Source organism: Mesocricetus auratus, unplaced genomic scaffold, assembly GCF_017639785.1.
Source record: "Mesocricetus auratus isolate SY011 unplaced genomic scaffold, BCM_Maur_2.0 Super-Scaffold_100707, whole genome shotgun sequence".
Classification (NCBI taxonomy): Eukaryota; Metazoa; Chordata; class Mammalia; order Rodentia; family Cricetidae; genus Mesocricetus; species Mesocricetus auratus.
This window is the reverse complement of record NW_024429269.1, coordinates 7,191,956-7,210,784: the sequence shown is the minus strand read 5'-3', so window position 1 is coordinate 7,210,784 and position 18,829 is coordinate 7,191,956. Positions and strand designations below refer to the sequence as shown.

General features: G+C 43.7%; 1 protein-coding gene across 5 annotated transcripts in view; it reads right to left on the bottom strand.

The window, feature by feature from the left end:
• Positions 1 to 18,829, bottom strand: part of Sgcg (sarcoglycan gamma) — a 59,584-nt gene that overhangs the window by 10,953 nt on the left and 29,802 nt on the right. For 3 of the 5 annotated variants that reach the window (XM_040740471.1, XM_040740469.1, XM_040740470.1), the window contains exons 2-6: positions 16,022 to 16,219; positions 11,890 to 11,991; positions 9,140 to 9,227; positions 5,814 to 5,933; positions 1,106 to 1,178 (exon numbers count right to left, since the gene is read on the bottom strand). In XM_040740471.1, the coding sequence (XP_040596405.1) occupies positions 1,106 to 1,178; positions 5,814 to 5,933; positions 9,140 to 9,227; positions 11,890 to 11,991; positions 16,022 to 16,216 (578 nt within the window). In that variant the 5' untranslated portion in view covers positions 16,217 to 16,219. Of the gene's footprint in view, positions 1 to 1,105; positions 1,179 to 5,813; positions 5,934 to 9,139; positions 9,228 to 11,889; positions 11,992 to 16,021; positions 16,220 to 18,829 lie in introns of those variants that run through there. The other 2 variants (XM_040740472.1, NM_001281391.1) reach the window with 1 other exon arrangement.

The following is an 18,829-nucleotide window of genomic DNA, read 5'->3' as shown; positions in this document are numbered from 1 at the left end:
ATGTCTGTGGGACTATCTATATTAGGTTGACGGAGGTAGGGGCGTCTATCTGCTCACTGAGTTTGGCGTCATTCCCTGGGGTGGGTCCTAGGCTGAACAAAACCGCATCAAGTAAGCTGAGCACAGACATTCATCCCCGCCCACTTTCTAATTGTGAGTCAGAGCAATCAGACCAACCACTTCAGGCATCGCTGGCCCCGACTTCCCATGAGCTGATGTAACCCTTTTCTCCCTGAGGATTGTGTCAGGGTAGTCTATCACAGAAACAAGACAAGAAACTAAGGCAACACCCAAAGAGAAACGCAAGTTAAAACAGCACCGTGGCTATATATGATCCCAGCTAGAACAGTGACCAAAGAGAACAAAGTCCCCTTTGCCCAGGTGGGCCACTGTGTCAGGATAAAGCCGAATTCTCCTTCCCGGACACCAGTAGTTGGGTCCCAAAAGAGACAACAGGATCTGAAAACTCTCTTAGGTTGGTGATGCCTGCTAACATGTGTCAGAAAGCCTTTAAATAAAGAAGGTAGAAAGTCCAGGACCAAGGCGCCTGAGACTCAGTGTCTTGTCACTCCACATGTCCTGCAGCACGGATGCCCATGTATTGCTCTGAGAAACAATACACTAAGAAAAATGAAGACAGGACTACAGAATACGCTAACCTTTTGACCAAGAACAGGAAGGAAGCCCGAGAAATATGCCAGGAACAGATTACCGAGAGACCTGGACTGTTCTTACTCAGTTTCTATTTCTGAATCCAGTCAAAAATGAAAGTCATAGTAAAGACTATAATGCAACCAATAAATAATCAGACTTTGTGGGGAGGGGAAGGGTGACCAGCAGACTCCCGCAGTCTATGGAGCCTGCACAGAGGCAGTGGGGACAAGAGAGGAAGAGCCATGGAACCATAACGAAGTTTAGACCCAACAGGGCTTTGGGTTCTAATAAGTAATCACCAGTTAGTTACACAATGAAAGCCCTGATAGTCAAGGGGATTGAGGCAGTAAGAATTGATACCGGGACACTGTGAGCATCTGTCTCGTTGTGTGACGCACACCTCATGGTTTGTTATAAGAAAGTTTGATTATATTGGAAGCAAACTCCTTACCGAAGGTCTTCAAATGGGTCAGCTCTGACAAGGGGTGTCTCCACTGAGTGTTCGAAAATAGCGCCTTCTGGCCCTAAACAAAGCCCAGAGATTGTATCAGAACAAAATACAAGAAGTGGAGTCAGCCGAATCAAACAGCCAGTCCAGCCAAGAGGCAGAGCATCCCTAATCCCAGATCCAGAGTTTTGGAGGATTGGCTTAACCATTGGGAGTAGAAAGTTCCAACACTACCTCATGTGATGGGCTGCGGTCAAAATGCAAGCTCGTGAAACCCATTGTTATACAGATCATTACCTTCCAGCTACAGAACAAGTGATAGTAGTCATCAGAGTTTAAAAAGAAACAACTCACGTTGGCATTGCATCTACCTATGTGTTTTTCAGTAATACTAAGTTGGTGTGGTGTGGTGTGTGTGTGTGTGTGTGTGTGTGTGTGTAGAACAGTTGTGTCTTATGTTATTTGTTTCTAAGAACCAGTTTTAAATTCTAAACATCTGAAATAGCCCCCTTGTGTTTCTGGAACTAGGAACTCAGTCCATTTATCAGAGAACTTGATCACAGGCAAGAATGTGCCTAGGGTGCAGAGATACAGGAGCGGGTGACCCGCACACTGTGGGTCCTATCTTACGTTTAGCTGTCATTTGAGACCAGCGCGTGCATTTTAAGTCTGCATACTGTGGGCCTTCATTACCTAAGTAGCAAGCCATGTGGGCTGGAAAGCCATGCTGTGGTTAAAGCACAGCTCCTTACCAACCTGAAGGCAGCAGGGCAGACTGTGGCACGTGGTGGTTAGTACAAACCTTGCGATAAACAGTCATTTGTGACATTCGACTTTTGCAGGTAAGGACCAGGCAAAGCAGCAGGGCTGACGGCGCCAAGGACACGAGAAAAAAATGGGTGATCCTGTGAGCTGGGCACAGAGGTTCCGCAGGGTGATACAAATCCATGGAGTTTTATGGGCACATGCACAGATTTTAGCAGTGGTGCTTCATCTATTTACAGCCAGGTTTATTTATCCAAATAAGATTTGCCTGGCCTAGGTTCTGCCAGGCCAAAGCTTAGCTCCTGCCTGGGTTCCTCTCTTGTCTAGACTCCACCCCTGACTGGGTCCCTCCCAGGTTTAGGACACACCCTACCTGAACCTCACCTATAACCAGGCCCCACCCTCAATCTAGGCACGCCCCATGCCTCGGGCACCCCCCATGCCTCGGGCACCCTGGTAAAAATTTATGTTACCTAGTTTGTTTTCTATTGCTTTGATAAACACTATAACCAAAAGCAACATGGGAGGAAAGGGTTTATCTTAGCTTAAAGTTCCAGGTCCAACACGAGGGAACTCAGGCAGGAACTGAAAGAGAGCATGGAGGAAGGCTGTTGACTGGCTCACTTCCGTGGCTTAGCCTGCTTTCTCATACAATCCAGCACCATCTGCCAGGGCTGGCACCGCCACAATGTGCTGGGTTCTCCCACGTCAATCAAGTGAACGCCCTATATTGTACATATGTTGGGGAATAACCTTTTTGTACACTGTGAAGATTTGCCACTGGAATTGGCCAATAGTCAATTGAATGGCCAATAGCTAGGCAGGATTTTCAGGGCAGAGAGGATGTTGGGAAGTACACAAGGAGTACACAAAGAGAAAAAAGCATGGGCAGTACAGAATAAAGGTAATAAAGTCACAAGGCAGAAAGTGCATTAATAGAAATGGGTTAATTAAGTTATAAGAGCTAGTTAGAAACAAGCCTAAACTATCGACTAAGCTTTCATGATTAATAACAAGTCTCTGTGTTGTGATTTGGGTGCTGGCAGGAGGGACAGAAAAATCTTCATACAGACATCCCTACGTGCCACCTGTTTTTGAATGAATGCTACTCCTGGGAAGATCTGCGTTAAGCCTTGAGCACTAGACTGGTTGCAGTGGTGAAGGTGGGGGATGGTTCACTGGGTAGAGTCCAACAATCATGGAGTTCACAGACAGCCCAGTGCCAGGTAGCTTCAGGTGGCTCCATTCTTCCTGACAGGCTTCCTTCAGATTCCTCCACTACAGGGAATTCAATATTAACCCTTTACTTGAATAGGAGATGTACATATACAGACACTTGCTACATCCATGCATCTTTGCTGCTAAGTGTTTATTAAGGTCAATTCCGTACAGTCATTGACCATTTGTAGACTGTCACAGGCTTTTCAGATGATGTAAAATAATCCCATTGTTCCCATCACTGCCACACTGTGTGGCATCTGCACAAACCCCCACTCTATTCCCAGTGTAAACGCTTCAAATTGCTTCTTGCCTTTAGTCCCCCATGGACATGTTCTTTCTAGGACAGTAGTAACCTCCATGATGGTAACTCCAAGGCCAATTTCTATATTTCCTGGACTCAAATTCTGGAACATCAGCTCTTCTGGCACCAGGATCGTGGCTACTGAGATACTCCCGCCCCCTCACTGTCTCCTCTCTCCCACTTGTGGCCTCACACTGGCATTCTCGAAGCTTAGTTGGTGTGTAATGCTCACACATGCTCACTCAAGGCTTCTGCTCTGAGTGTCCATAGATGCACGGTCAATAGCTGAGGTGATGTCCTCATGGCTGATCCTCAAGCATCCTCAGCATAAGAATGTAAGATGTTGTTATCTGCTGTTGCTCCTTGTGGTGTGGTATATGGTGTATTGTGCCCCTCCTCCTCCGAGTTTATTCATCACCCCCATTTTCCCCAGATGCTGTCACCCCAAAGATCTCCTTATCTCAGCCCTTAACTGGGAGTGACCCACTTCCTTCAGAACACTGCTACCCACTCTGCAGGTCACCATCCACTTGCCTGGATGTGAATACACTCCCAGGCTCATGCGTTTTAATATTAGGTCTCTAGCTGTTGGTGTAGTTTGGAGAGGTTGTGGAGCCTTTAGGAGGTTGGCCTAGCAGGTTGCTAGGGGCAGACCTTGAGGATCATTGCTCCTCTAATTTCTGGTCTGAGCTGTCCTGGTTCATCAACTCTCTCAGTTGCAGAGCAAGCAGGCTCAGCCTCCATGGCTTCTTTCCCACCATGAACTGTTATCTCCTTTCCTCCATCATGTGGCTTCTGGCAGATGCTTTGTCACAGGGACGAGAAAAGTAACTGATGCACTACTAAGCCAGAAATTCTAGGGTTGAATGCAACAAATGCTGACATAACAAGCCCCCAGGTACTTCTCATGCACACAGGTAACTTACACTGCAACTGCTCATCAGGTTTCTTGTCTGATTCACTTACAGTGCCACAATCTGAAAGAAACCCCAGGCTAGGGAATGGTTCATTCTCTGTGATGGACAGCTTGGGTTTGATGAAATCCAAGTTTCTGTTTATACTCTTTTCTCTACACCCTGCAGTGCAATAGTGCTATGATACTTTCCCAAGAGCTGTGCTGACTTTGTGTACATTAATCTTGGTCCACCAGCAAGAGTAGATTAGTGGTACCAACACTCTCTTACACATCAGGAGACAGACCTACTGACAATTTGCATGGAGCTAGTATAGAAATAGCATCAAGGCCAAGAAAGCCAATGTTTCCCATACTGGTGGTTCTCAACTCATAATGATGCTGTGTTCCAATAGCCATGTTATACACTGATAATATCCCAAGTGGAAGATAACATCTACCTGCCAACCATACCATCTCAGCAGCGTAGACCACTGTAGAGTGAAGCAGTTCAATTGTATTCAAGGACTGAAAAGGAAATGTGGTATTGGTCACTGTAGCTGTGCAGCCATGAGGATGGGATGATATGAAGCTAGTCCAGGAAAATGAGCACATGAACAATTCCAGCTGGTTCCTACTAAACGTGTGTCATGTCTCCATCATTACAAGGCAGACAAGTTAAAGCATATGTATTTTGGGCCAGTGGCTTCTATGTCAGATACTTAGCTACTTGCTAAGCAATAATATTGTGTGTGTGTGTGTGTGTGTGTGTGTGTGTGTGTACATGCCTCTCCATGTAGCCCAAGTCTCGAATTCATGATCTTCTGCCTCTCCTCTGAGTGTTTAGACTACAGGGACCTGCCTGCCCCTCCCACCAGCTTCAATTTCTCATCTTTGGCAAACCTAGTATCTTTTAGAAAGAAAGGAAGCTGATGCCTCCTTGGCATAGTCTGTAACATTATATCATCACTTTAGGGAGTGCTTGGGAACAATGCATATGTCACAATCAGGACTGAGTCTATTCCTTAGTAACACTGCATGAGAGAATAATGCTACTATTGGTCTTCTGATTAGTGCAGGAAAAAGTTCTGGGAGGGTCTTAAACACACCTGTGTGCTTGTCCCTCTAGTCTTCCAGAAGCATAGCAAGCACATCTACGACAGGTTCTGAAATGCTTCTCACAGAATTTTTTATACTGAAAGTCAACCCAGTGAGAGCTCAATTCCACTTTAGAATCAACCAGGGAAAGGCTGTTTTGTGGGCACATGGGGTACTCAAGCATCTGGCATTGAGGGAATAAAACAGATATGTGAACTGTACAGAGAGAGGTGTAAGCTGTTGGCTACAGCGAATAGAAAAGAGATAAAGAAGAAAGAAGGTGGGCAAAGCTCTATGAGGAAGGCATCGTCTGTCAGGTTCAAGCAGAATGTCAGAGGAAGTGCCAGGAAGAAGCATGAGCAGCCGGGTACTTTTCCTTACAGAGTGCAGAGCAGATGCGTGAATTGCAGCTGCAGCCGGTAGTCACCACGTACCGGTTACTCGCAGTCTGCCGGTATCGACCATGACACCCCGCTCCTCGGCGGTGAACAGTGGCTTGCCGTCTTCAGAACGGATCTGGAAGTGCTGGCTCTGGACTTCTACCATTTGGGCACCTGAAGGACCAATCAGCACAGGGTATTAGAAGTGCTTGATGTCAGCAGCATGGGTTCCGTTTTCACAACTGCTGTGTCCCCACCAAACCACGGAGCGTGCCCGGGTTCCACATGAGCGCCACAGCGTGCACCTCCCCACCCCACCACAATTGTAATACAGAACTTGTATTGGTTTTGGTGACGGATGTAGTTAGGAATTAAAGCTCTCAGTTTGCCCAACTTTCTTTTTCTTAAGATGTGGTTTATAAGCAATAGTAGAGAGACTACCTTAAATGCCCATCCCTGATAATGAGATTGATGACTACCTTATATGCTATCCTAGAACCTTCATCCAGTGACTGATGGAAGCAGAGGCAGACACCCACAGCTAAACATTGAACTGAACTCCTGGAACCCAGTGACAGAGAGGGAGGAGTGATGACCAAAGGGGTCAAGACCAGGCTGGAGAAACCCACAGAGACAGCTGACCTGACAAGGGAGAGCTCTTGGACCCCAGACTGATGGCTGGAAATCCAGCATGGGACTGATTCGGACCCCCTGAATGTGGGTGTCAATGAGGAGGCCTAGGCAATCTATGGGGCCTTGGGTAGTAGATCAGTGTTTACCATGGTGTACGAATGAACTTTGTGAGGCCATCCCATATGGGCTCTCTCAGCCTAGGCCCTCCCCCAGATGAAGTGACAGACTCTGGAGATTCCCCCATGGAGGGCATCACCCTCCCTGGGGAATGGTGTGGGGATTGGGTGGGGGTTTGGAGGGGCTGGTAGAGGGGCAAGGGAGGAGGGTGGGAGAGAGAGCTGGGATCAACATGTGAGGCAAGCATGTTTCTAATTTAAATAAAAAATATATTGAGAAAAAAAGATGTGGTTTAACCTTTATATATATATATATATATATATATATATATATTCCAGGGTCACTAGCGTCTCTTATATATGTTAATATCGACTCTTGTTGAATGAAACATAAGTTTTTCTGACAAAAAATATGGGACAATAGGAAACTTCTGCAGTGCAGTCTCACTGCTTCACTCGATGTGCACTGCACATGGATTCATTCATTTCTATGAAAAGAAATGCTGGGTAAGATGGAAAGTAAAGGGATTCCCAGCTCCCCAGGGCAATGAACAGGGAGGAGGAGCAGGGGAAGAGGAAGCTACAATTACTGCTGTGGGTCTGGGGTCATTCAAACATCTACCAGGCTAACCATGAGTAAATTTTAACAAAGAAGAGTCTTTCATTTATACACTGGAGCCAGGTCTACAACCAGGATTCAGGATCCCCAAACATAGCACCAGCCACCCCTGCCACATTAGACAGGGTTTGTAAAAGCAAAGAATACTAAGTTGTGTTCTGTCAAGCAGAAGGTCATCCTGAGCAAAACAAGGTTCCTGTCTTTCCAGAAGCAGAAACAGCAGTTGACCTCATGACCTTGTATAAACAAGATGATGGCTAATGCTTTGTTGATGGCTAACTTCATGTTTAAAACTTTGCTTTAAACTATAAAGCAAAACTGGATTTCTAAATGTGAAGAGCTATTAAGAGTTGATTTTTTTAATTGCCTGGTCTTGTACAATTTTAACAAAACTATTGTTTATACCCTTGTTTTGTCTCAGAATTTGTTCTGTGACCTCTGTAGTTTGGTGCTCAGAAGAGTGAGTGCTATCATCACATGCTGGTGCGTTTTCCCAAGGGCCATGCTAGTTACTTGTCTTGTTGCTGCAACAAAATGCCTGACAGAAGTGTCTTGAGGAAGGTTTGTTCTGGCTTCCAGTTCTAGGAGATTGTGTCAGGAAAGGTATGGAGTAGGAGCAAGGGGCACTGGTCACATTGCATCAGTGGACAGGAAGTAGAGAGTGAACAGGAAGTGGGGCTTGGCTATAAAACACCAAATCCCATCCTCATGTTGTGGTGACCTCCCCCAACCAAAAAGATATTTTTGTTGCTACTGCATAACTGTAATTTTGCACTGTTATGACTCATAATGTAAATATCTGTGTTTTCTGATGATCTCAGGCAACCCCTGCGTCAAAAGGAAACTCCCTGTCATAGGTGACAAAATGGCTACACATAGTATCTGTTGTCATACCAGGAAAGACACCTGTTAAAATCAAATGGACCCAGATATACCAACAGGTAGATTAATTAGCTGAAATAGTTCTACAGTGTGATAGGGTACTTGACCTGTTCCACGTAGAACAAGGGAAGTATTATGTGACTTTAAGAGAAAATTGTTGTTTCTTTGCAAAGAATGATTCACTCAGGAATCATTAGAGATAATCAGGATATACTAAAAAAGCAACAAAACAAAAATAGAATAAACCCGAGATGGAAAATGACTAGTTCCCATTCTCACAGTCAGCCATCACAGAACCTTTGGCCCTTCGGTTTCTGCTAATTACTCTTGGCCCTTGCATCATTAATGCCTGAACTAGATACATAGATTTCAATGTGGATTAGATCTCAATATGTACACGTACCCACCACAGAGTAAAGGATTTGATTCAGGATACAACTCAAGAGGGGAATGTGAGGGCTAAAGCTGTATTTTAAGTTTTCATTACTGTGCTTAAGAGATCTAAAAAACAAGAATGTCTCTAACCTGCAAACCCCACTTGCCCAAGGACAGATAACTTCCTGGAATGCTAGCAGCTGTTGCTCATGTAAGATAACATGTATTTTCACTTCTGTAAGCAAGGTTGGTTGGCCAACAGCACAGGCTGTGCTTGATCACACATAGGCAGGAGCTATGTAGACAGGAAATACATCAGAATGTGTGCTTGTTCCCTACTGGATGAAGGTGGGGCGTACATAATCTTGTGGGTTTTACCTTTACGAGCACCTGACTAACCTAATTCCATGCCCTTCTCTGGGAATCCTGAGTATGGACCTGGCCAGCATCCATCACCCTGGCCAGTATTTAATAAAGCTTGCTTTAATTAGATAATGTGGATTTGGTCTTTCTCCTCACTATTTTCAAGTTTAACACTACCCACCTCCACACACAAACCTTCACACTGCTCCTCTGCCACCTCCTATGCACAGCATGAAGGTTAGAAAGCTCATGTTTTATTACTTATAAACTTATAAGTAAATAAATTTATTACTTATAAATAAACTTGCAGTTCTTTAGATGAAAACGTCCGTCTGTTCGGCACCCTCCATGAACTTGAAACAAGTGAGGTGTTAGGAGGATGTTGTACTCACCCACTTTCACCCTGCCTGTGACCTCCCCTTCTGAGTTGCGAGCATTGACTGTCACATTCTGAGTTGACTGCAGAAGCAGAGATGAGTCCTGGAAAGGATTTTCAAAATTAGCAAAATATATCTTTATGTTTATATATAATTCATTTTTACAATTTCTACATCAGATCCTTGGATCCTCTATACTTACAGCAAAAATAAACTTAACCAGAATTAAATTATTTTCAAGGTATAAATGCATTGACTTCTAGAAACATTATAATAATCCTTTCATTTTTATGATGTTTGAAAATTCTGCTCCTAACATGTTAATTAGTTCTCAAGGAAAATAGGTTCTAATTAGTGTTTTATCTTTGTCAAGACATTCACAGTCTTGGTTGTCATTGTTATTTATGTTCAAGTTATTTGTAGGGGATAAGTTGGAGAATGGTTAGATATTTTACAAGAAATACCATGCTTCTTATTTTCAAAATGCAAAGGCTTCTCACTATAAAAATAAAAAGTCTAACATAGAAAAAGACAAGTTCTACAGGACTCCTCAGCTGCGTGGTCTGAAGAGGTTGGTCACTTAGAAGGTGGGGAGGTGGACGAGGCTGGGTGTGGGGTGGGAGGGTGGAGGAGGTTCATTAGTGGATATGAGGGAGAGAATCAACTTTCCAAAGTTGTCTTCTGCATGAAGGCTCAAGCCCTCGAGCACACGCGCACACACGTAGTAGTGAACAAAAATTTTGAGAAGTATGTAATGTGTGTTTCTTGGTGCTTCCTGAGTGTGAGCTTGAGAGTGGGGCCACCATGACTGTGCAAATTTAGGTCCTCGTGCTTGTGGCATAGGCACTTTGCCCCCCCCCACCCCCAACCTCCTCATGCCATCCCCGACCCCACAGCTTTTCAGGGTGCTCCATAACCAGAGGCAAGTCACAGGCTGAGTTACATTCATGAGGAAGACATTCCTTCAGCTCAGCACTGCAGGTCACTGTTGAATGGCAAACTCCTCAGACTAACGAGGCAGTCCACTCATTGGGATTTTATAGAGAACTGCCCCCCTAGAATATCATAACTAACATCGGAGCATGCAGGTATCTGAGAGGAGATTGGTTCTGCACCTGTTATAGTTGAGGAGTTACATTTGTTACAAACTGCTTCATAGCTCTGTTCTGTTCATGGTTTCTGTAATTTTATGTCCTGGTTGACACTGATGTCACATTGTGAGCCTCTAATACATGGTTGGTCATCTGACTTTCTTTCTACTTGTATATCCTGCTCTTTTTAAAGCATTCTGGAAATGACAACCTGACAAAATGGAACTAAAAGTTGTTAATTCTAGAAGATCCCATGGGCTATGATCTATTTATCTGACTTTAGTCACCAGACCCTGCTCTCTGTTACTCCTTAAATACAGGGAGGGATCAACCAACATGACTTGGAAAAGGGGGAAGAATAAGATCTCATATTTTAATTTATTCATGCCCGACTTTCTTCCTAACAAAAACTTGTGCTGATTTTCCTTGTCCTCATACAACAGTGTCTGTAACACGTCTAGATGCTACTAGGGTTAATGTGAATGTACTGTCAGAAAAAAATGTCACATCTGACTCAGGCATGAATCAGCCTGTATTACAGATCATCTGAATGCTCCTCCTGCCAGCAAGATTCCGAGAAAGAATACAACGCAACCATGGGCAAGTCTTCTCCTATGCTCTGTCCTCTCTAGGACCTCCCTTTTGTCACTACTGACTGTGACTGTCATGCTGTTGCTCTGTTGCTGGTAGGAGACCCTGGTGAAAGGCCTGTTGCTTCTTTTGAGATATCTTACTTCAGTCCCTGTGATCCCTTTACTAAGTTCCGTGGAGGCAAGGCAAATCTTGATTTGCTTTTAAAGTTCATGATTGTTTTATAGTAGCTGATTTGGATCAGATTATGGCAAATCTCAGGCTAACACACCTCTAAGCAGGGCAAGTAATGCATTAAGTCTCTATGACAGGAATTTCTCCCAAGCTCCCCAGAGACTCTGAGTGCTCTGAATCATGTCTGTTTAAGCTGGTTGCACCAATGTGCAAGGTTCACTTCTTGCTAGTTCTTATAACTTATTTTAACTTGTTCCTCTTCATCTACATTTTGCCTCAGGGCTTTTTACCTTTCTTTCCTTCTGTATGTCCTACTCCATCTAGCTGGTTGGTGGCTGTCTGGCTGGTTGGCCCCAAGTATCTCCCTCTCTTTCTCCCTTTTCTCTTCTGTCTCTCCCAGCCTATATTCCTCCTCTTAATTATTCTACCTGCCCACCAGCCTTACCTATCCCTCTACTGCCTAGCTATTGGCCATTCAGCTTCTTATTAGACCAATCAAGTGCCTTAGGCAGGCAAAGAGAAATAGCAACACGTCTTTACATAATTAAACAAATGCAGCATAAACAAATGTAGCATGTCATTACATAGTTAAATAATTATTCTGCAATACATCTTTACTTAGTTAAATATTCCTCATTATCAATGGAGGGATAATCAATTGTTCTTGGTAAAGATTTTTTCATTATAAATTATTTTTTCCCTATGGAGTAAATTGCTGAGGCTACTAAACTCAGAGCTGAAGATTTAAGAATAAAATCTTAGCACATATTCTGTAAAGTAAGGTCTATTGTCCAGTAGCACACTGTTAGATTGGACATACCATGAATGTGTTAGATAGGAGATACCATGAATTGCTGTGCTTAACTGTTACTTATTTTTCACAAATCATGTGAGACACTTTCTTCTTACCACTCTGGAGCGTATTTCTTTGACATACAGTGGAAATAAAAACTCTGATTCCCCTTCCAGGCGAAGTCCATCTTGCGTAACATGCAAGTGACCCATTCCTATCTGTTAAAGAAAAAGAGACATGCAATTTTCACTGCTTTATTTTTCCCTTATCTTGGTTTAACTAAAATCACACACACACACACACACACACACACCTCCATATATTCCTTTTATTTTTCAGTATTTCTCCTAAACGTGTACTTGAAACTTTAGTTGTTTATATTCAATATTCATTTTTAAAAACCTTTTGCAAGTACAAGGGTCTATTTGGAAGATGCATGTAAGATTTAACAAATCATTTTATAATAAACTTCTAAGACTCCATGCCCATATAAAAGTAAATGAAATCTTATTATTACTACTTTTCTTTTTTAAGGGATGGATGGATGGATGGATGGATGGATGGATGGATGGATGGATGGGTGGGTGGGTGGGTGTATAGGTAGATGGATTGTATGTGGGCACATATGTGCCACAATTTCTGTGTAGAGATCAGAGGACAACTCTCAGATATTGATTCTTTCCCTTGGCCTTTGGTCCCAGAAATACAGCACAGCATGTCAGGCTTGATAACAAGTCCCCTTGCCTACCAAGTATCCCTCTGTGGGGAACAGAGGAAGATGCCAGGTTGCTCCAGGAACTCTCTAAGCACAGCAACACAAGGCCAATTGGAGAACACCTTAAAACAGTGACTCTCAACCTTCCCAATCCTGCCACACGTTAATACAGACCCTTTAATACAGACCCTTTAACACAGTTGTGGTGTCCCCAACCATAAAGTTATTTCATTGCTACTTCATAACTATAATTTCGCTACTGTTGTGAATCATAATGTAAATATCTGATATGCAGGATATCTGATATTCAACCCCTGTAAAAGGGTCACATGACCTCCCCAAAGGGGTCATGACTCACAGGCTGAGAACTGCTGTCTCACAAGAATCCCCACAACAGGGGTGAAAATCCTTACAACAAGGGCCAAACCTACCTAGAAATAATCCTTTCTGTGAACTCAAAATCAACTGATTAAGGCTTCAAGCCTTAATCACACCTGCAGACTCCTCCATGGTATAATTATAAGGTAACAGAAGGTACACTGCTCCATCACTTTCATCTCCTATTGGATGAAGCAAGCCATTGGCCCACCCATACTCAAAGGCAGGGTTACAGGGGTGTAACCCAGTGGGTGGACATCATGGGGACATCTTAAGAATTCTGTCAAGTAGGTTATTGAGAAGGAAATAAAGACATTTACAAGGAAATATTTGTAATATAAAACTATTTAGTGGCTATTATGATAATCATCTAATTGATTTTATAAAGAAAGCAGTACAGATAATCATAAAGTTAGGATTCAGTGCTGTGTCTGAATAGTAATAAAACACCAAATGTTTTGTGTGATTGAGAAAGTGGGTCCACAAAAATAAGAGGTTAACACTTAGAATCCACAAGCAAAGTACATTGGGCCTAACAACATCAATTTTATACCAGGAGAGACCACAGAATCATTTGTTATATCAAATGCATTAGAAAAGAAGAAAGTCGTGCTGGTTTGAATGAGACACCCCAACAAGCTCAGGAAGTTGAAGCGTGGTCCCCAGTAGATGGCACTGCCTGGGGAGGTTTGGGAGTGAGTATGTCACTCCTGGTGGGCTTTGAGAGCATATAGCCTTGCCCCATTTACTTCCAATTCACTTCCTGTCTTGTGTTTGCTATTGAGGCTGTGGGCTTTCAGCTTCCTGCCCTGGCTACTGTGCCTGCCTGCTGCCAGGCTTCCCCACCATGATGGTAGAGTTCTATCTACCTGTAACCGTAAGCCTAAATAAACTCTTCCTTCTGTAACTCACCTTGGCTGCAGTGTTTTGTTGCAGCAATATAAAAGTAACTAAGACAGAGGCCAAGGGCATTGAGATACGTACTTCAAGCTTGCACACTTAGTTGTGCAACTCTGTTTTGGTTTTTAGAAAGAATTTTGATTTTGCTGCATCTCCTGTTGACTATCACATTCCAGTGGGAACACAAGGTTATTGTGAGGGGTCCCAGAGAGCCCTCTGAGGGAGAGGCTCTGGCTTGGCATACATTGGAGAAATGGAAGCGCCTGGCTGCCCCTTCCACTGGCTCTGGCAGAGAACATCGTTCAGGCACTGCACTGGGTTCTGCCACAGGATGAGGTCCATCTGTGCTCAGTTCCCCACCAGCACGTTCACCGAAGAGAATGGGTCTCAGCTGAAGTATCTAGAGTGAAGAATATATTGCAGGGTTCTGAAGGGGAGCAGTTTTGCTCATTCTGGGTCTAGAGCTCAGGAAGATGAGCTAAGTCTTCGAGGAAATGATATGGAGCTTGCTTACAATTCCACCTGCTTTGACTCAGCAAATAACAGCATTAAAACTAAGTCCATCCGGGAACTTATGATGGCATTCATGTTAGTGCATAGGATCTGAGTTATCCATGGGTAGGAAAGGGTCCTGCTCTAGACCAATCGGTGACATTGTAACACTGAGGTAGATTTCAATTTAAAGGAAAATTTGAGAGTTGTGAGTGGGATTTTAGAAAAAACAAACCACAGAGGTGATGGGGTGGGGGCGGGGCGCTGGATATTCAGTTCAAGTTCCATGCTTGCTGGGTACATGCTCGTCACTGAGCTGGCTTCCATGCCAAACACACAGACATTTTTGGCAAAATTAGTTACGATGTAGCGATGAAAATAACTATGGATGGGGTCACCACAACTTAAGGAACTGTATTAAGGGGTCAAAGGATTTGGAAGGTTGAGAACCACTGCTCCAAGGCTCCTGTGTTGGCAACTTGACAATTGGGATGGCAGCTTTTTGGACTTTTACAGGGTGGTTCACATGGAAGGCTCTTGGCGAATGGCAACTTGTTCCTGAGATATTTGTCTGGGAGCCCTGGTTAGCTCTCATAGGATGACTGTGATAAAAGCCCCCGCAGGGCCCCACCCAGTCTGGCTGGCTTTTTGCCAGCTGATGTGACTTTTTCCTGCCATAGGCATTCTTGCATTCCTGCCAGGCATCTTGAGGTTCCCAACAGAGCTGAACCTAAGTCCTTAAACCTCCAAAATCGTGAGCTGAACAAGCCACCTTTTTTTAAGACTGAGTCATCAGCTCTAAATAGGGCATCTCTATAAAGTCCCTCCCCATAAGTCTTAGGGAGCACCAGGGAAGGGGTGGCAGGAAGAATGTGAGAGCTGGAGGATGGGGGGTTGCTGGGAAATCTATGGGCATGACATAGCGGGCACACTCAGGAACTCACAGCAGCTGTTGTCATCTGGAAAAGACCAAGTCACCCTAAATTCTAGCATAGATGGGTGGATGACCTCTGGGCCACAAGCCTTACTGAGGAGGTATGGCCATGGATAACTGCAGAGGGAGAGAGAATCACTCTTCCTGAGGGTGTGGCCAATGGTAAGTAGATTTCCCATGCTCCAGGGGTTGGCCCCATATCCCGGAGTGCGTGCTCAGCACTAATTGGAATTAGTGAGTTCTAAAAATAATGGCATGAAATTAGGAGTTGAATCTGTTAAGAGAGATATGGGGAGAATTGGAGGAGGAAATGGGGGCAAATATGATCATATTTTAGTGTTTACATGTATAAAATTATCAAGTATAAAGGAAAAATTAAACAAGAAAAACTAAATGAAAAGCAAAAATTCTCGTCTTTAAAAGCGAACATATACCTGCCTCAGGTATTTCATTCTGGGAATTTAATTAGATAACAGCAGACGTGCAAATGCTAAACATATACAATGGTGACATTAGGAAAATCTGTGATTTATATAGTTCTATAGAGTACACTCTACAAAAGATCATTAAGATATGTTGACTCAACCAACCACAAATTCAAGATTAGACCTCCCCTACCCTATAGAGATAATGATTAATGAAAAATACAAAGCAATAAGGAACTCCCCTCCCCACAAAAAAATCAATCAACAAACCACAGTTTTCAGTGAGTCAGAGTACAATGCCATTTAGCTCCTGAAAACTCTGACAAAGGCAGGAAATTTCTATCCACAAACCATTAAGACAATAATCCATGTTTGGAGCATGCTCGGGTAAAGGCAATACTCACTGGAGAAAACCACATCACTTTCAGAATCCAGATTGTGAGAGCGAGATTCACAACAAGGATGATGAGCAAGAGAAGAACAAATAGGTAGAGACAGCGCTTCCTCCAGCCATAAATCCCGATCCTGTGGACAAGCTGGCTCTCGGGCCTCTCTATGTGGGTGCCCTCTGTGACTGTGGTGTACTGTTCTCGTGCCATCTTCTAGGGGAGCAAAGGAGGCGGAGGCAGGAGACAGGGGAGCAGGGAGGAGAGAGGGGAGCAGGGAGGAGAGAGAACTTAGTTGTCAGTACTGATTTATTATGAGTCTAGGAAACAAATATACCCCAAACCTAAATTTCTAGAAGTAATAATTTTCAAGAGACCAGAAGTTGGTTATAGAGTGCACACCTACAATCCCACAGTTCTCAGGTTGGAGTGGGGGACAGGAGTTCAAAGGAATTCTTGGTTACATAGTGAGCTCAAGGACAGCTACATAAAGCCCTGTCTCAAAAGAACAGCAAACATGAGAGAAAGGGGGGAGGGAGAGAGAGGTGTACTATTACTTTGAAACATGTCATACTGTTTCAACCACAAGAAGATTTTTAACTTGTCATTTAAGATAGTTTGGATGTGACCAATTCACTTAAAATCCAGTGGCTGTATTTTCAGATTTTAATCAATTTTGCATGTGCACATGTGCGTGCCCCCCCACATTATGACTTTCATAACTCTGCAAAGCTGAACTTGACATTGAAGCATTAACCTTATTAACCTTTAAGTCAAGTTATCAAATAGGAAGAAAAATCAAGCTACTATCCATATTTTTTAATATAACTACTCAGTTTGACTCTGACTTCCTTTAGCTAAATTATTCAGAATTATGAAGGATTTTAAAACACATCTTTGCCAAGAACTGACTTACTTTAAGATAGATTATAATATGTGTGAAAGTAAATGTTTACAAATATCGTTTTTGTCAATAAATAAGTTCTGGTTAAAAATAAATCCTTTACTTTACTTTTACACCAAGTAAGAAGGAAAATGTTTCTCCCCGTCAGTGAAAGCCATGATGAAGACTGACTAGAAATGGCACATGTGCCTAGTCCTTGAGAGGGTCTCCTCTCAGACACCTCATGCATAGGGTGTATATTCATTTTTGGGGGTTATTTGGAGGCAGTCATAACCGAAAATGAATCATTGTCCAGATAATTCTTTGTCTATTTTCCATTTAATGATGGGCATTTCTCCAATGTTGTGACAATGCAAACGTGTGTTTCTATCACAAAGGATTTCCAAGTCCTCAGGACTGGCCCTGCGTGCTGTGGCACACCAAGTGTTGGTAGCTTCCCCAGGTGCTATTCCCTCAGTCCTCAGGCTTCTTTGTATCAGAAAGTCCCCTGCCGTCCATTCCCTAGCCCCTGCCCAGTCACTGACTTCATCTGGGTTTGCTCTCTTCCCTTCGGCCCCAGCCCAGCTGTTCTTACTGGTTCTGCCTTCTGCCCTTATCTGCACATCCCCACTGTGGCAGTCAGCAATGGAAGCCACCGCACTGTGTCGTCGTCCCCCTGTCCCTCCCCCCCAACAGCAGAATCTGACTTTGTTTTCTTCTACTCCAGTAGCCAACGTGTAAAATGTAAGGACGTTCTTGTCCCTGTGTTTACAAACTTTTGATGGCTCCCCGCCACACATGCCAGCATCCTTCACCTGCATGGCCGTGTGCAAGCTGGTCCCTAATGCTTATGTGACTTCGTCTCCTCCGTCCATCCACTGTATGTCCTTTCCCGAGAGAAGCTAACTCGATGCTCTCTATCCTTTCACTCCGTCCATTATTTCTTTGTCCAGGCCCAAGGGATACCCAACATTTTGGCCACATTGGAGGAATAACTATTCCTTAAGCACCACACAATTGAATTATAAAAAAAGAATTTAAAAAATACCACAATATTTTAAGGAAGCCAAGCCTCTGTGATGGCCTTATCCATAGCTATCCTGGCCACTGGGTTGGGCAATCCTGGGAGGGTTTCTGCCACTGAGCTTGTGTGATTCTGGGGAAGGGTGACCTGAGGGTCTGAATTGAGGGCAGGCAAGCATACTGTTTTACAGTATTGTTAAAGAACAATAAGATCAGCAAGAGTATGTGGACTTGTGTTCACATTTCTTTATATTCCTATATGTATCATTTCCCATTGGTGATGTCACAAATTATCCCAAGCTGACTGGCTTACATGTTGTGTATTGCAGTCAGAGGATGCATCTGCAGGTCCAAAACTCAATGTGGCCAGGCTGCATCCTTCTGGAGGATCTAGCTGAGAATCTGCCCCAAGCTCTGGCCTCCAGGCTGTTTCCATCTGCACATCTTCTTTGACTTGGCCATTCCTGCCCAACCCCTACATCTCACCTCATGTTGGCTTCCCCTGAGAACTCAGGATCCTTTCCCCACCTCATGAGCCAGCACTATGACATAGGCCAAATTCCTCTTTCCATGAAAGGCTGGGACACTCCCAGGTTTGGAGTATAAGGTATAGACATCTTTGGAGGTCATTAATATGTCTGCCATAAAATGCTACAAAGTTCATGATATAAGACTGAGGGGGACTCAGCAGCTGAGAGCACTTACTGAGGACTTGGGTTTGATCCCCCAAACCTACATTGTTGTACAGCTCACAATTACTTGTAACTCCATTCCAGAGGATCTGATACACACACATAGTTTACATACATAAACTCTGGCCCACCCTAAATACACACATTAAAAACAACAACAAATAACCATTGAGGCATGGCAGGATGATGTAGTCACTTGTGAGGTATGACATGAGTAAGGTGTTCACT